Below are 18,372 nucleotides of genomic sequence, written 5' to 3'. Positions count from 1 at the left end.
ATACATTGTAACAGAGAAGACAACAACAGTACACACATCCTAACATATACAATCCTTAAAAGTGTGATCTTTAAAAAGTGCTTCATCATCAATTGTTCAGTATGAACAAAATTATTCACCTCTGGGCCTTACTGTTCAGCAATACAATTGCTGTTGGTACAAAACTCTTTCTGTACCGTTTTGTCCTTCCCTTAGGGACCCCAAAACGACGACCAGAGCGAAGGAGCTGGAACTCCCCATGCAAAGGGTGTGAGCCATCTTTAAGAATACAGGTAGCTTTACGTTGTAACTGTACGTCATAAAGAGAAGACATGGTGGGTTGAGGCTTCCCAATTAGCCACCCAGCCCATTTATTTGGTTCAGGGAGTTTTTGTCCTGTAGTGACAGATTACCAAACCAAGACACGAAGGCAAAAGATAACAACGACTCAGTAAAAGCACGATAAAATAGGGCCAGCATAGTTTTATCAATGTTAAAACGGAACAATTTCCAAAGATAAAACAACCGCTGATGTCCCCTCTTGCATACTGCTTCGCAGTTCTTGTTAAAAGTCAATTTATCATCAATGACAATCCCAAGATACTTGTAATTATCCATGCGTTCAACAGATTGGCCTTTGATGACTGTGGGATCATGGTTTGGAGCCTGATTTCTAAAATCAATAATCATGTCCTTTGTTTTGGATGTATTAAGCACCAAGAAAGAAAGATCACACCACCTAATAAAATCCTCCAAGACTGGACCACGGCTGTATTCATGATTGTGTAACAAACTTACAATGACGGTATCGTCTGCAAATTTTAAAATGTGCCTGTTTTCATAGACACTCTTGCACATATCTGTATAAAGGATAAAAAGTAAGGGAGAGACAACACATCCCTGAATGAATAAGTTTAACTAGACAATTCCCCTGTGGGAAATCGTGAGAGTGATGCAGCTTTTCTATTTAATCAATGTAGGTTGTTAAATCATATATTACATTTAAATGTAATTTCTTTCTAAGTCCATACAGAGACATTTAATCACAGTTTATCACAAACAATCAAACAAACACGGAGAAATGTGGTTTTCCCTGGACAGAAGAATGTAACAATGTAGTCTGAATAGATAGATAAATATATAGCTTTCATCTTTAATCTTCTTGTTTAGAAATACACCAACAGTTAAAAAAAACCTCTACCCCCAAATCATGAGAGTAATGTCTACCTTCAATGATTTGAATTTTGTTTAAGCTTGTTTGCTTGTCAGTACAGTTCAGGCTGCTAGCGGTCGGTGAGAGCAATGGCGGCTTTTCGTGCCGTTTGCCTAGCTCCGTCTAAAAGCAGTTAGCATCGTTAGCTTTTTAGCTCAGCTTAATGTTCTCGTATAGAAACAAACCTACCATAAAATCACCAGAGAGTAATATCTAGCTTCAATAATCTCACTTTTGTTAAGGATGTATTCATATCTGTGATTGAGAGAATGCGAGACTGGCTTTGAATTCCTTGATGTCCTCATGAAGGTGTTCAAGTATATCAAGTTTGTTGTTTATGGATTCCAGTAAACTGACCTCGATGGATGTGACCTTGGCGGTACCGATAGCGGGGGGGAGTCTCTGGCAGGAGTGGGCGTATCGATCCGAGTAGCGATACCAAGGTGAGTATCGGAATCGAATCGATACTAGCATGATGAGATCGATACTTTCGTCACAGTTTCTCTTCAATACGTCCAGTAAATTACCCGAATTTACTCAGTTCATGCGAGCGTAGTTTCTCTCTAAATCTGTCTGTGTAAACAGCGCACCTCTCTCTCTGCCGCTCACACCTTGCCCCTCCCCCTCCCTGCTTTGTCGGACAGCGGAGAGTCAGAGCACTGACTGAGAAAGAAAGGATTTTCTCCAAGGCGGGACAGTTAATAACTCAGAGAAGTGCAATAAAAGGGAAGAATGTAAACATGTTACTGTTTCTGAACAAAAACCTTCAAATCTGTTATCAACATGGGAACAGAGCCAAAAGGGCACCTCAAGGGATACTTCCTTGGAGGGCTTTGTGCGTAAGAGCCAAAGGTTACAAGCCACTTGTAGTTTACACCTGATTTGCACTACTGTATTTTTCACACAGATATGCGTGCAATGGAAGGTATTTTTTTGTTGTTGTGGTGTTTATATTGTTATATTTATAACATTGTTGCTTTTGTTTACTTATTTTGCACTACTGACTGTTACTTTATTACTGACTTTATTTTTCACAAATATTTGCGTGCAATGGAAGGTATTTTTTGTGGTGTTGTTGACAGTTATATTTATATTTGTTACATTGTTGCTTTTTTGTTATTTTGCACTAGTGACTTTTTTCTTAAACAATTGTGTAGCAGAAGGTGATAAGGGAATAATTTTATTATTAATATACTGTTACATTGTTTTATATTGTAGTTAGTTAATAAAAAACATTTTTATTTGCCTAAAATCTTTGTCCTGTGTTTTATCATACTCAATCAACTAAAAAAAAAAGGCAAAATCACAAAATTATTCAATGATCATAACATTTCAAGTAAAAAGTATCGCTATCAGTATCGGCAATACTAGCCCTGTATTTACTTGGTATCGGATCGATACCCAAATTCCCAGTATCGCCCACCCCTAGTCTCTGGAGCCTCGTCTGTCTCAGTTGACCAGTCGCGTGTTGGGTGTTTCTTGCTGGGTTCAGATGTCAGTGTCCGGAATGAGGTGGCCGTCAGAAAAGGTAAAACAGACTGTCCGGTTCTTGTTGAGAGGTAATAAACAGTTTACACTGCGTTCCAAATTATTATGCAAATGACATTTTTCACTGGTTTTCCTAAATAAATAACTAAATGACAAGTCATCATAATTTTCAAGTCATCAACCGTTAGAGTACAAAGCAAATATTTTTGAACGAACCTTCCAATGATAACGGTAGGGCTGTCCCCGACCAAGGATTTTCTTGGTCGACCAGTGGTCGTGCATTCACTCCGACTAATCGACTAATCGCCCCCCCCCCCCGAAAAAAAAAAAAACCTGCCCATTTTTACCGGGATACACATCTGTGAGGCTTTACCTGTAATGCCGGGCTGCCGTATCTATGCGCATTTACCACTAACGGCGGGGGTAACCTTCATGCAATTTTCAGCCATGCAGGCATTTTAAAATGGTTATGTTGTCTGATTGCCTGAAATAGGGGACGTACAGGGATGTGTAACTAACAAAAATTTTTGAATGTGTCACAAAAATAATCAGAAAGACTGACGGACTCTGAACATTCTGATGAATATTTATTTAAAACACGTGCCACACACACATTGTTCATGAAAGATGATTGTAACAAAATAAAAATACAGCCTTAAACTAATAAACTAATAAACTAATAAACTAATAAAATATATTTTCGTTTCTTTTGAAAATGAAAATATTAAAATTAAAATTATTAAAATTAGATAATAATTAACAACCGGCAATCGACAAATCTGAAACACTTTTTTGAAAAGTGTTTCCGTGGAGGAGGCTGGCTCATCGCAATAAAGTGGATGCGCCTGTAGAGAGATTGTAAAACAGTGAGCTGGATAATTTAGCTTTACCAGTAGCCAGTAGGCCTACGTATTGCAATCAAACTTCAGGTTGCAAGGGGTAGGCTAGCTAGGCTAGTAGGCTACTTACATGGTTGAGGTGGTAAAGCATGTTCGTCGTGGAAGAATGAAAGGTGAATGTTTTTTTGCAAATTCTGCACGTAACCCTCTTTGGGTCATCTTTGTTCTTTTCAAAATGATCCCATATTTTAGAGCTCCTTCCAGACATGCTGTCTGCCCGTGTTAAAAAAAAATCACCAACAGTAAATTGGTGTCACGACTTCCTTTATCATGCCTGTCAAATTAAAAGCCCTTCAGCCCTTTGACAAGACGCGGCTTTTTTCCCTGCGACCAATCGACCAATGGAATTTTGGTCGGCTAATAATTTTTTGGTCGACCAACGATTAATCGATTGTTTGCCGTCAGGCCTAGATAATGGTATTTTTTTAAAAATTGAAAAACTGAAAATGCACTGTTCCAAATTATTATGCAAAGCAGAGTTTCAAAAGATGTTGTTCTTGTAAAGAACTGAAAATGGCCATTTATGAAATTTGAAGCATTAGCAGGTGATAATTACTGGAATCAAAACCTAGTTCAATCAAAAAATCTTACAGTTCAAGTTGCATTACTGGATGTGTAGCTGATTCAGAGCACACACAGGTTTGTGCAGATAAAGGCACATTAAGAAATGTTCTTCCAGATAAATACATCAGAACAAGAGAGTAAATGATAAAATACTATTACAAAGCAACAAACAAGTCACTTTTGAAGCTGCTGGTAGCTCTGGAGTCTAAGAAACACCAAGGTGATATGCAGTTATGTATAAACCTTCTATTTGGTCATCCTTAACCAATGCTCACAAGCAGAAACGACTCCAGTAGGCCTAGAAATACATAAAGACTACTTTTCAAACAGTCTTGTTCACTGTTGAGTGCCCTGGATGCTCCAGGTGGATGGTTGATGAATGACCACCATGTCCTAATAAGGCTACTACATCAGCAAAGAGGAGACAGTGTCATGATTTGGGCTGGAATCATGGGGAGACACCTGGATGCCTCCTTTAGGGTACCCAAATGTGTGAAAATGATGTTTGGGAAGTATGTTGAGTTTAATACTGACTACTGACCACTTTATATCGTCTTCATGTATGGGCATGGCAGTGCACCATCTCATGCTGTTAAGAATACCTATTCACTCATGCATCTGGTTTTCTTGTATTTCTAGGTTGTTTCTGCTTGTGAGCATTAGTTAAGGTGGGCCAAATAGAAGGTTTCTTCATAACATCTTCTTGGTGTTTGTGGGACTCCAGAGCTACCAGCAGCTTCAAATTTGAACTGTTTCACCTTTTTCCTGCTTTGTAATATATTTTAGCAAATATTCTCTTAATCGAATGTATTTATCGGACAGAAACCTTTCTTAATGCGCCTTAATCTGCACAATTATGTGTGTGCTGTGAATCAGCTACAAATCCAGTAATGGAACTAGAACTGTAAGATGTTTTTGAGTAATTATCACCTGCTGATGCTTCCAATTTCACAAATGGCCATTTTTAGTTATTTACAAGAACAAAATCTTTTAAAACTCTACTTTGCATAATAATTTGGAACAGTGCATTTTCAATTTTTTCAGTTTTTCAATTTTTAAAAAAAATACAGTTATCATTGGAAGGTTCGTTCAAAAACATTTGCTTTGTACTCTAATGGTTGATGACTTGAAAATTATGATGACTTGTCATTTAGTTATTTATTTTGGAAAACCAGTGAAAAATGTCATTTGCATAATAATTTGGAACGCAGTGTAAACAGAAGGAAAATAATATTCCTGTAATCCTGTGTTTACAAACGGTATTCAGCGTGCCGCCATGTTGGATCTCACCCAAAGTCTCGCGATAGACTCAGTGTAACATCGTCACCTCAAATTAAAAGCCAGTCTCGCATTCTCTCAATCACAGATCGACACACTCGTATTAGAAAACAGTGAACTAAAAGGAAATGCCACAAACTTATCTAATCAGGTAACTCATCTCACTAGCGAAAATAGAATCATGAAAGAAAAAATACTAGACCTCCAATGCCGCAGCATGCACGACAACCTCATTTTTTCAGGAATCCCACTATCAACAACTATACCTGATGATCCTGAGAAAGCTGTGAAAGAATTCATGCAGCCGTCTCTGAAAATCCCATCAGACGCAGTCAACAGGATTACCTTTCATTGAGTACACCGTCTCACTTCCAAAGACAATAAAAAGCCACCTCCGATAATAGCCAAATTCGAACACTACAAGCACAAAGAACTTATTAAAAGCAAAGGAAAAGAACTGAAAGGCACATCATATGGACTAAACGACCAATTCCCACGAGAAATCCAGGAAAGAAGAGCCCTCTTGCCTATAATCAAACAACTCGGGCAAGAAGGTAAACGAGCTACACTGTCTATTGACAAGCTTTATGTTAATGGAACACTCTACCGCGACCGCAATATCACCACCATAGCTGCACAATGGCGCCCCCCGTGGCGAACGTGTTTGCGACACGCTCCCGACACCAATTGTCTTTATTGTTTATTTTAGTAATTTTGATTGCGACAAATGCTCAGTGCTTGTACACTAGGATCACCTACAGCAAAGACACACTTCTGGACTAGGGGTGGGCGATATGGCAAAAATGTCATATCACGATTTTTTAACATAAAATCTCGATTTTGATTTTTTTATCACGATCTTCCATCAAAAAAACCCCAAAAAAACAAAAACAGGCATTTTGGGGCTACAAACCTTTCTGAACAGATTTTAATGAATAGTAGCAATTTTGCATGTGCAAACATTGTAAACACACTGATAACACTGATAAAGTGCACTATTGGTTGTGAAGACAACAACACTAAGTGAACATCACTGATAAAGTGCATTCTTAGAATATTAAAAAAAGAAAGTAAAATATGAAATGTTGAATAACACACAGTCTTCAGTTATTTTAAAATGATTTAAGTATCAAAACACCAAATAGCTTTTTGAAAATGGTCCAGAGCAAACTGAGGTAACTGTGGGCCTGTATTAGTGCAACAATTTTTAACAATGAAATATCAAACTGCTCCTTTTAAAAGGAGACATTGACAGTTCCCTATCACAGATTTTTAGCCAGAAAAACCAATTTGTCCACCTTATCTGGCTTGAGAGTAGCCCTTTGGCAAGTTACTATGTTGCCACCTGTGCTGAAGACTCGTTCTGAGGGAGCGCTTGTTGCTGGAATGCACAGATACTTCTGAGCTAGTTGGCTAACTCGTGGAAAGTTTCCCTCATGGACTTTCCACCATTCCAGAGAATCTATCTCACTGTCTGCATGTGGGGTGGAAAGATAAGCCTTCATTTCCCCCTCTATTGCCCCTCTTAGAGATGGGATGGAAGCTGTTGTGCCAGCTGCAGATACAGCACCTGAGATTTTCAAAAGGCTGGCTGTTTTCTTCTTTGCTTTCTTTGGTGGGGATTCGTATTCTGCCACAGGATCACTCTGTGAAGGGGGGGGGGGGGGGCAGTGAATGCTGTGCTATGCTCAACAAGGACTCCAGCTCAGACACAGCTCTGGCTTGTACTTCCTCTATCTTGTCACTGTCAATGTACTGGCTCTTGAACCTTGGATCCAAAAGCGAAGCCATGTCAAGCAGGGCATCAGTGGTGGGATCCTGGTACTTTTCAGTGAGATAGTTGAAGATTGTTGTCCTCATTGTGTTAGTGAACTCAACATCTTCATCACTGAGCTCAAGGAGGTTGACTTTCAACAGGTGCAGGACTGGCTTGACATATGAGACACTCATAGTCCTCCCCAGAAAGTGCACCAGTGAAATCTCTCAGAGGGCCTTCTTAATGCACTCCATTACCTCGATATCTTGCCATGATGGTGCCAACTGCCTTGTCTTCTTGTCAGCTCTCAGGACCTGTGAGATGGCATTTTCTTGCTCCAACACTCACTCAATCATGGCAAGTCTGGAACCCCACCTGGTTGGCGACTCCGTTTTGAGGTTTTTTTGCAGGAGTTTCAGCTCTGTTTGAGCTTGAGCCAAATCCCTCTTCTTCTTCCAGCTGAAGGAGAATGCACTGACCACTTTTTTGCAGACCGATGTCACGCGAACAACTCGATGGTCTTTGGCACTGTTTTCTATAAAAGAAGAGCATGGTACATTTCATTAGCTAGATGCAATGACAGAAATAAACTAACATCAACAAAATGTACATTTTAATGTCATTAATTGTTAACATTACAAGTGTTACAATGCTACATTTGTTCATATTATTATTATGAAACATTATTTAATAAATCATAGACTCCATCGCTGTTTTTTTAATAATCTGTTCCAGATTAGTTAAACCTCAAACCATCTTTACAGAAATGCATTATATTAATTTATAAAAGTTTACTCACCAATGGCTAGGTGCAGCCTATGCCCAAAGCAGGGCAGACAAGTCCAGTTGTTTAGTTCGAGGGCCTTCACCATGTTTGTTCCACTGTCTGTGGTCATGCAGGTCATGTTTTCCTCTTTGAGTCCCCAACTTTCAAGTGCGTCTCTCAGCCCTTGCGCTATGATCTCCCCCGTGTGATCATCTGGGAAGTATGTTGCTTGCAGAGTTGCACTGCAGAGCTTCCAGTTATCAATATAATGGATGGTCAGGCTTAAATACGGCTCTGATGTGCGACTAGACCACAGATCACTAGTGGTTGAGCAATTCCAGCGTTATGGACGTGACACTTGAACTCAAAATGGCAACAAATGACCCAGTGCATGTTTTATTGTCTCCCAGTATTTAAACAGGTGTTGCATATTTTAAGGCTGTACCATACTGGAGAAGTGATAGAACAAGAACAATTCCCATAGTACATCTAGGGCATGCCAGAAAATGCCAATAAAAGATGCGTTATGGATGTGACAGAAAAAGTATCACTTTTCTTGGGTGACTGTACATTTTTATCAAACTCTCTGAAATTGTAAACCTAATGTCGAAATGGAGATATCCATTTGATAGAGGGGTCCAAGGTGAATATTAAAAAATCTTTGTTTAAAATATTTTGTATTTCATGCAGAGTTTCGGAAGGAAAAGTCAGCGTTATGGATGTGACGAAATTCCGTTATGGATGTGACGCGTCTGAAATGGACATGGCATATGTTTAGAAAATAAGCAATTTAACTACCATAACCCTTTGAAAAACTCTCTAAATATCAGCTAAAACTATCAAAGTTCTTAAATAATATTTAGGATGGCTATTGTTTTGCTGTTTTGTGGATTTTAGCATACATTTCTGTGGCTTGTGGCAATAATATAGACTTGTACATGATCAAAGTTGATTTTAGCTTGGGGTTTACATTATAAGAAAGAAAGACTGACAGTGACATATTAGGTTGGTTACAAATTGGTTCAACTTATTCACATCTGTAAAATACAGGCCTAGGTGATATCTCTGGGAGTGGTTTTGATGTATTACATGTTGCTTTATTTTTGCATGGTGAGGTTGACATTTACATGGAATTGCCCAGTTGCAAAAAACTGCACTTTCTGAATTTGGCATTCCAGCTTCTCTCTGCATTCGGTGTAGAGACGTGGCATTGCAGTGTTTGAAAAGAATTTTCTGTTGGGTAGCTCGTACCGGGGGTCAACTACTTTCAGTAGGCGTTTTAACCCCTCGTCTTCCACTGCCCTGAAAGGAATCATGTCCTTAGCGAGATAATAAGTAACAGCATCCGTTACCTCTCTCCACCGCTTACTGGACTTCTCATACAGGGTGCCTCTTTCAAATGCCTGGGCTACCGTTGTTTGCTTCTGCTTTGCCCCCGAGGCCACTGGTGGTTGTGATGTGGCTGCCCCCGCTGCCCGTATGGTTTCGCTTTCGGCATACTCCTTGGGATGCCTTCGTCTCAAGTGGTTGAACAAGTTTGTAGAATTGCCATCAGAAGCTTTCACAGGTTCTGTGCACACTTTGCATATTGCTGATGTTTGGGCTTCGTCAGTAGGAGAAAAGCCAAACCAATTCCAGATAATGGAGGTGCATTTTTTCTTCGTGACCAACTCCTCGGCTTGGCTGTCAGCCATGGCTCTCCATGCTGCTTTTTCCACACATAACATGGAGGCGTGTAAGAAAGTGTGTCACTACCCACATTTCGCTATGATTGGTCGGTCAGGTTAAGGACGTCTTACGTCTGCCGCGTCAGCGGGAACCAGCCTAGAACGTCAAGTTATTGTACCCGGGGGGGGGGGGGGGGGGGGGGGGGGGGAGTTATTGCGCTCATTGGCCAAGGCAATCTATACGATTTCTCCACTTTGGCAGATCGTCTGCGATCTTCTACTCGTTCTTATTCTTAACAATTTTATATCGTCAGATCGCACACCCCTATTCTGGACATTGGTAAAATTCACCACGGGCCCAGTCTAGTCCTTCTAGACTGTAGCTTACTTCTCATCGCTGACAGCGACCAAAGCTACACCGACACCATCCGACAGGCCGCATCATCACCAGACTCGAGTAGGCGAAACAGCCGACGATCCACACACCCAAAACGGAGGCGCGGTAAGAGAGGCGGGCTACATGCTAGGCTAAAGGCTAGAGCTACAAGACCACCGCTACCTAGCCTTCTGCTAGCTAATGTTCACTCGCTCAAGAATGAGATGGATGAGCTGAGAACCAGGAGAACATCTCAACGTGAGATCAGAGAGTGTTGTGCCCTGATTTTTACGGAAACCTGGACTACTGCAAGCTTGCCAGACCCGGCCATTGAACTACAGACCCACTCCATGCACCGCGGAGACCTCACATCTGCTTCCGGTAAAAACAAAAGGTGGCGGTGTGTGTGTTTATGTTAACAACAGATGGTGGACAGATGTACACGTGGTTGAAAAACACTGTTGTGCAGACACTGAAGTGCTGATGGTGAAGTGCAGACCCTTTTATCGACCGAAGGAGTTCAGTGCTATGTTTATGCTGGCTGTTTACATCCCACCGCGGGCCAACCACACTACAGTGCTAGGACTACTACATGACATCATCGACAAATACGAGACCACACACCCAGATGCTGTGTTCATCGTGGCTGGAGATTTTAATCACTGCAACCTCAGGACTGTGCTACCAAAGTACCATCAACACATGAGCTTTCCGAAAAGGGACAACAACATCCTGGACCATGTCTACAACAACGTGAGAAATGGCTACAAGGCTGCGCCCCGCCCCCACTTTGGACAGTCTGACCACATCTCTGTGTTCCTCTACCCAGCTTACAAGGCCTTTCTCAAACAAGCCCCCCCAGTGAGTAAAACTGTTAAAGTTTGGAATGAAGAGACTGATCTGGTGCTCGAGGACTGCTTCAGTTCTACAAACTGGGATGTGTTTAAGACTGCTGCTTTGAGAGAAGACTGTTCTGTGGATTTAGAGGAATATGCATCTGTGGTCACCAGCTACATCAGTACGTGTATTAATGACATTGTCCCCACCAAGCGCTGCAAAATATATCACAACCAAAAACCTTGGATTAACAGCGAAGTACGCTCCATGCTACATGCACGCTCCACCGCTTTTGCCTCTGGTGACGCAGATGGATATAAAAAGGCCAGATATGACCTACGCAGATCCATCAGGGAAGCCAAGAGGCAGTACAGACTGAAGCTGGAAGGATATTACAACACCTCAGACTCCAGATGCATGTGGCAGGGCCTGCAACACATCAACTTCCAGCAGAAGAACAGCAGGGTCACAGCCAACCACAACACATCACCAGATGAGCTGAACGAGTTCTATGCTCGCTTCGACGCCCTCAACACCAACCAACACAGAGGGATTCTACCAACAGAGGCAGCACAGAGCTCTTCACCTATTGTGACCATAACCGAGGTGAGCAAGGTCTTCAGGAGGTCTAACCCCAGAAAGGTAGCTGGCCCTGACAACATCCCCAGCCGTGCTTTGAGGGCCTGCTCCACACAGTTAGCAGAGGTCTTCACAGACATTTTCAACCTGTCCCTCTCCATGTCTTCTGTGCCCACATGCTTCAAGACCACCACCATAGTGCCCCTCCCAAAGAAAAACAATATAACATGCCTGAATGACTATCGCCCAATTGCACTCACTTCAGTTGTAATGAAGTGTTTTGAGAGGATAGTCAGGTCATACATCAAAAAAGGCATCCCAGACACAATAGACCCCCTTCAATTCGCATATCGTCAGAACCGTTCAACTGATGATGCAGTCAATGCAGCCATCCACACAGCCTTGTCACACCAGGAACACCTATGTTCGAATGCTGTTTGTGGACTACAGTTCAGCCTTCAACACTGTCTTCCCCAACAGACTGACAGAGAAGCTCTCCACCCTTGGACTGACATCCTCCCTCTGCTGCTGGGTCCTGGACTTTCTCACAAACAGACCCCAGGCTGTCAGAGTCGGTACCAGAACATCCAGCACCAAGACAGTGAGCACAGGGACGCACCAAGGCTGTGTGCTCAGTCCACTCCTGTACACCCTCTTCACCGACGACTGCACCCTCACCCAGAGCAACACTTCCATCATCAAGTTCGCTGACGACACCACTGTCATTGGGCTGATCACCGGCGGAGATGAGAGAGTCTACAGGGAAGAGGTGCAGGGGCAAAGACAGGTTTTTAATTTGGGCACCATGGCGAGCGTAGAATTTTTTTTTTTTTACTATTTTTGTGCGTAGCGTGCTGAAAATTTTTGACGTATCATTTGTGAGGGAATTTTAATGGATGAACATTCCTATTTTCTGTGTTTCTGTATGTTGAAATAAAGTGGCTTAATTACTGAGAAGAGATGTTTTTCCACATGCTGTAATCGCTTTTCTGTGGCCTTGGTGGTAATGAGCAGGGTGCTTGAGTTCGTCCCAACTACGCATCTTCTCATGATGTAACCACCTTTTCTGACCTCGGTGGTGATAAGCAGAGAGCTTGAGCTCTCCCTAACTCGCATCCGCCTGCACATACCAGAGCACGCCAGGTGCACGCTTTAACAAAGCTTCATAGAAAATCTTGAGCCAATCACGTAAAGACACAAGCAGTGAGCGAATACTTTCAGAGTATAATAGAAAACATTCCTAAAACACAACGAGTGCGCGTACTCTCAGCATCATCAGAAGTGATGTCTTCTTCTATTTTTTTCTTTCCTATTTTATATATCTTTTATATGATCTACTATAATAAATGACTGAAGAGACAACTGTTAAGCATTCTGAAGTGTTTATTAGAAATTTCCATTACAATTTGGCATCCCTGGGTGGGCCCTATGCGTCTGATCCTCGGACGACGGAACACTCCCAAGGCTACGGTGCGGAGCTGAAAACTCGGACGAGAGACCAGGCCATCAGAGCTCACCAAACCAGTAAGTGATAACTTTGCATTCTTGTGTATAGAAATTAGTAGAGACAGTATTTAAAGAATGATACAAGAAATGGACAGAGATTGTCCTAGTCAATGAAGACTGATATAAGAAACGGACAGAAGTTTGTCCGAGCCCAGGAGGACTGCTAAGCTGTGGTACCATCAATATGTTTGCCGAAACGGATAAACACAATTTTGAGACAATAAACCATGAGTAGTTTATTGGGTTGTGCAAGAGAATTATCCGCCGAAGTGACGACTGGGTAACGGCTCACCTACTTGAGCGAAGGAAGTACGGGTGCGTGTCTCGACAGACTCACGTTCAGCGATTCGTAACTGGGAAAGAATTGAATTTTGCTCCCTTTGTTCTGTGTGAACAACTGGCCTGTCGGAGGAACGGGATAGAGGAGGTTCGATCACGAAGTCGCAAAGACACACCGGTGTGCACGCAAAATATTGATGAATTAACAGAGTACTGTCCTCCTCCAAATTCTGAAACAGAGAAATAGATTTTGTACATATGCGCGAGTTGTCTTTGAGGTTGTTGTGCTAAATGATACCTGCTTTAATTTAAGGCGAATGTCAGATAAATTGTTTACAAATAAGAACACACCTAAAGGATTACTGTCGCATTTTTGGACATAGTCCAACCTGCTCTTCTTGTGATCCTAATAAAAACTCAGCCATTGTTGTCAATCTATTGATATACAGAAGTACAGTAACAGTGTACAATGAGGAACAGAAACAGTAAGTTAGGGAAAGAAAAGAAAAAGCAAGTAATGCCACTTTTCCACTACCAACGCGGCTGAGTTGGGCTGAGCCGTGCTGAGTTGGGCTGAGTCGAGCTGAGTGGGGCTGTTGGAGTTGCATTTCGACTACAACCGCGCTGAACCGTGCTGGCTGGAAGTGGGTGGACAGATTGGGTGGAGTTAGCAAAAGTGGGTGGACATCACGTGATGTCTTTAGGCGGCGCAAACAGTGACATCAGTGACCTTTTAAGCGGTAGTCTCACGACCCGGATAGTAAACAATAAACATGGAGGACATGGAGTTGTTAGTGTTGCTGGTCTTGGTGCTGTGGCTTGTTGTCACCGACAACGCCAACAGATACTGGCAAGAGCGTATAGATGAGGCGAGGCGCATAAGGCTTCAGAAATTCTCGTAATTCGTAATTATTATTCTTCCGGGTTTACGGTGTTTACAGATCCCAGCGTGCTCGCGGGGCGTGTGTGGGCATGTGAGGACACTCCTCCTCACCAATCAGTGCACAGGGGAGTGTCTCCTCACGCCCCTAGCCCCACTCGGCTCGGTTTGGCTCGCTTCAGCCCTACTCCAAAACCGTGCGAGTTTTGGGTGCTGAGTCGTGCTGCTCTGAGGTAATCGAAACGTGAGCCGTGTCGGGCTGAAGTGAGCTGAAAAAGGGTAGTGGAAAAGGGCCAAAAGTGTGAAGCTACATGTGCTATAATAAGAATTGGATGTTTCTATGACAACCTAAACATCCAGTTTATGAAAACCTCGTATGGCGAGGATTATTTGGCACAGTTTGATATATGGGTAAAGGACTTAGAATTCCCTGAGAATGGCAGTTTTAGTCCCAGGCAGATAGGACAGTTAGAAGAAAAGTTGAAACAGAAGGAAAAAGAAGAGTCTGCAGATAATGTTAAGTTCTTAGGGGACCTGAGGGCGTTTTCTGCATGGAAAGAAGAAACACTTGAGAGAGAGTACAAAAGAGAGAAACGACAGGCAGGGCTCTCACCCTCTTCTCAGTGTTTGAAATTTCAGATGGACCCTGACCTGGAGTCTGCCCCACCACCCCGACACACACTGCCTCCTCAGCAAGGCGGAGCATCATTCCCACAAGCGCCTCACCCACAGAGAAGGGGAGAAGTTGAGACGAAGAAAAAAAACTGAGCCTCTGGAATCTCTCCCAGCCTACCAGCTGCCTCCAGCATCAGCGCCTCTCCATCACACACGAGATCCGGTCTTGCATATGGCGATGGAAGAGACACCCTCCTGGACCTGACCACATGCTCACCAGTGGGTTGATTTTGTGTGGTCAGATGAATGTATATTTGCCTTCCAGAATGCTAAGGCTTTGTTGTGCAGCTCACCGGTGCTCAGTGCTCCTAATTTCGATCTACCTTTTAAGCTCGAAGTGGATGCGAGCGCAACAGGTGCTGGTGCGGTGCTCCTTCAGAAGGGGGCGGATGGACTTGATCACCCCATCTGCTATTTCTCTAAAAAGTTCTTAAAACATCAGCTGAACTACAGTACCATTGAGAAGGAGGCCCTCGCCCTGTTGCTGGCTCTGCAGCACTTCGAGGTGTATATAGGTTCTACTGTAGCACCGGTGGTTGTATTTACTGACCACAACCCTCTTGTCTTTCTCTCCAGGATGAAGAACGCCAACCAGCGCATTATGCGCTGGTCATTGTATTTGCAAGGATTCAACCTGGAGATTAAGTACAAGAGGGGTAGTGACAACATTTTGGCCGATACTCTTTCACGAGTATATTCAGAATAAGGTCTACGTCTACCCCTGTTATCAACATAGATGTTGATTTTTGGTGGTGGGGGTGTTACGACCCCATAGTTTTCTTGTTACTGATTTTGCTTTTGTTTTGTGTTCCCTCCTCTTGCAGATCCCGTGGGTGGCGGATGGGCCCAAATTACCACCAATTGGAGTCTGGTGAGAGCAGCGCAGGATTGGTTGGTATTTGGTGTCCTGTCCTTTTAAAAAGCCAACTCTGTGACGTCACCCACGGGGGGAGAGAGCTACTCACTTTGTTTGCATTCGCGTCCTGTGTTTTTGTTATTTCTTTATTTCTTTTCTTACTTTTTATGTATCCTTATTTGTAAATAAATTTCCCAGTAAATGTTTTTGCCGAAGTCTGTCGACTATTTGTTCCTCTCTTTGTTGTGTCCTCATTTTGGTACCCCTAGATTGAACTGGGGACATAACAAATGGAACACCCTTTGTTAATGCAGCCCTAAAGAAAATAGGAGCATTCCTAGGGATAGACCTGAAACAACATTGTGCCTACCATCCTGCCATTGCGGGAGCAGTAGAGAGGAAAAATGGGTCCCTTAAAAATAAACTAAGCAAAGCTTGTGCAGGAACAGGGCTAGGATGGACAAAGGTTGATGCAATGTTGAATTACTGTGCAACGTTGTCCTCCGCTTTGAAATCTATCCACAAACAGGTAAAAGAAGCACTTCCCAAACCTGCTGAGGGATCTACAACCAGGGGATTGGATCGTGGTGAAGGACTTCCGACGAACCAAGTGAAACAAGCCACGGTGGAATGGCCCATTCCAGGTCCTGCTCACGACCCCAACGGCAGTGAAGGTCACAGGCAGAGTGATGTGGATCCATGCTAGCCACTGCAGGAGGGTTCCTGAACCGGCTGACCAGGAGGAAAAGAAGGCCTAAGTGACCCAGACGCTGACTAAAGCTCATGAGGAAGAAAGGCATCACTACATGGAACAGTGCGAGTATCACATCAATCACGCACACACCCTCAATAGGGAAGAGTATTTCAGTGTCTAGCCGACAGACAAGTCTTGGGTTTCGAGTTTCCTCCAAGTCCCGGTGAGGTGGGACGAGGGCTGATAGGGCGTGCCCGCCCTCTGAGCACCAATACACGTCAAGAAGGGCAAGGGTTAACTCGGTAACATCACTAAGGCACTGAACAAGATGCGCAAGGTTGCTGAACAATTATGAGCAGATGAACATGGAGGAGTTGAAGACAGCTGATGGTGTTAGTTCAGTGGATGGAAGACTCTAAGGCTACGTTCACACTGCAGGCTGAAGTGACTCAAATCCGATCTTTTCGCCCATATGTGACCTGTATCCGATCTTTTATTGACAATATGAACGACACAGATCCGATTTTTTCAAATCCGACCCAGGCCGTTTGGATATGTGGTCCTAATTCCGATTCCTATCCGCTCTTTTCATATGCGACTTCAGTCTGAACCGCCAGGTCGCATTCATCCGACTTAGGCTACGTTTACATTACGTCGAATCAGCGGATCATCAGATTAACGTTCTTAAAACGATTCGCGTTTACACTAAAACCGTTAGCCGTGCACACAGCAACACCAATACACGGATACGCTCGGCTCCGCAGGCATCCTGCGCTCCAAATCACTCCACCCTGAACAGCGAGTGCCCTCTGGAGGGTGCGCACTCCGGCCCTGCGCAGCTCACACAGCGCGCGAGTGAAGTGCACAAGCCGTGATTCGGGACTGAGCCGCTGTGTATGTGATCCCAGCGCATATCACTTACTACTTGCAAGTGGAAGGATGGCAAGCCTAAAGACAATCATAACTACACAATGGGCAGTATTTGCATCAGTATTTGCAGTATTTTCATACTTTTATACTCTTTAATGAAAGGTGATACAAGGCGGAAGTCCGCGCCGTTTTTCAGCAGTCGCGTCACATGACCAACGGCAGCGAATCAGGAAGGTGGATGTCACAGTGACGTTGTCCAATGAGGACGCCAGCTAGAGCTCAGCACAGCGTATTCGCGTATCTCAGTGTTTACACAGCACCGGACCAGATACGATCTAGATTGAATACATGGACGCTGGCGGATTCCCGTTTCCCGGCTTTTCCAGGTGGTTTAATGTAAACGGACAGTGCATCCGCGAAGAAAACGAGACAGATACGGTCTAATGTAAACGTAGCCTTACACGTCATCAACAAGCCACAAACGTCACTATTCTGCGCTGAAGTAGGCGGCGGGTCTCTCAAAAAAAGTTACAACAACATGGCGCATAATCAAGGGCACAGATAGAGGGTGGGACTCATCCCACCCAGATTTAAATTCACCTCGCTCTGTCCCCCCCACTTATAGGGAGGAAAAAACGTCTATGCTGTCTTTCTTTGCATAAGGCAAACCTCACGGAAAAATCAAAAGACTAATTACCATTCGGTTTATTGAGGTGCACAGCAGTGTATACATAGTTGCAACAACTCACATAAAACAAAACAAAGACTGATATTCGGTTGGTTGAGCTGCGCAGACTGCACAGGTTGCGAGCTCGAGCTTGGTTGCTATGGTAACCCACAAGAAGTTTGACAGGCATATCGGGGTTGGGGTTGGTTTGCCGGCAGCTTTGTCCCCCCCAGTTCAAAAAACGTATCTGCGCCCCTGCGCATGACATCAATGCGAGGGACGCTTCGGGCTGTGAAGGTTCTGAATCTTCTCAATGGAAGGACGCAGAGGTTAGGGAGATACAGTTATTCAAGCTAGATTGGATGGGTCATACCGCAACCGGGCGGTTTTACTTCCGTAAACACTGGCCATGCTCACTGCGTGTGACGTCGTCGTATCCTGCAATGCGCATGCGGAACACTTTTAGGTCGCTTTTCGTTCATACTGAGGATCACATACAAGTCGCATATATTTGTTAATGTGACCGACCTCACAAAAAAATCG

At 43.4% G+C, this 18,372-nt stretch overlaps 1 protein-coding gene across 1 annotated transcript in view; it reads right to left on the bottom strand.

Annotated features, from left to right (window-relative positions):
* Positions 1-3,787, bottom strand: part of LOC132888985 (zinc finger protein 271-like) — a 53,562-nt gene extending 49,775 nt beyond the window's left edge. Inside the window, exon 1 of the mRNA XM_060925082.1 lies at positions 3,650-3,787. Within this exon, the coding sequence (XP_060781065.1) occupies positions 3,650-3,787 (138 nt within the window). The remainder of the gene's footprint in view (positions 1-3,649) is intronic.
* Positions 3,788-18,372: the final 14,585 nt, after the last annotated feature.

The sequence above is a fragment of the Neoarius graeffei genome, chromosome 7 (assembly GCF_027579695.1).
Source record: "Neoarius graeffei isolate fNeoGra1 chromosome 7, fNeoGra1.pri, whole genome shotgun sequence".
Lineage (NCBI taxonomy): Eukaryota > Metazoa > Chordata > Actinopteri > Siluriformes > Ariidae > Neoarius > Neoarius graeffei.
The sequence above is the reverse complement of the archived record's forward strand: the minus strand, read 5'-3'. Positions and strand labels throughout refer to the sequence as shown.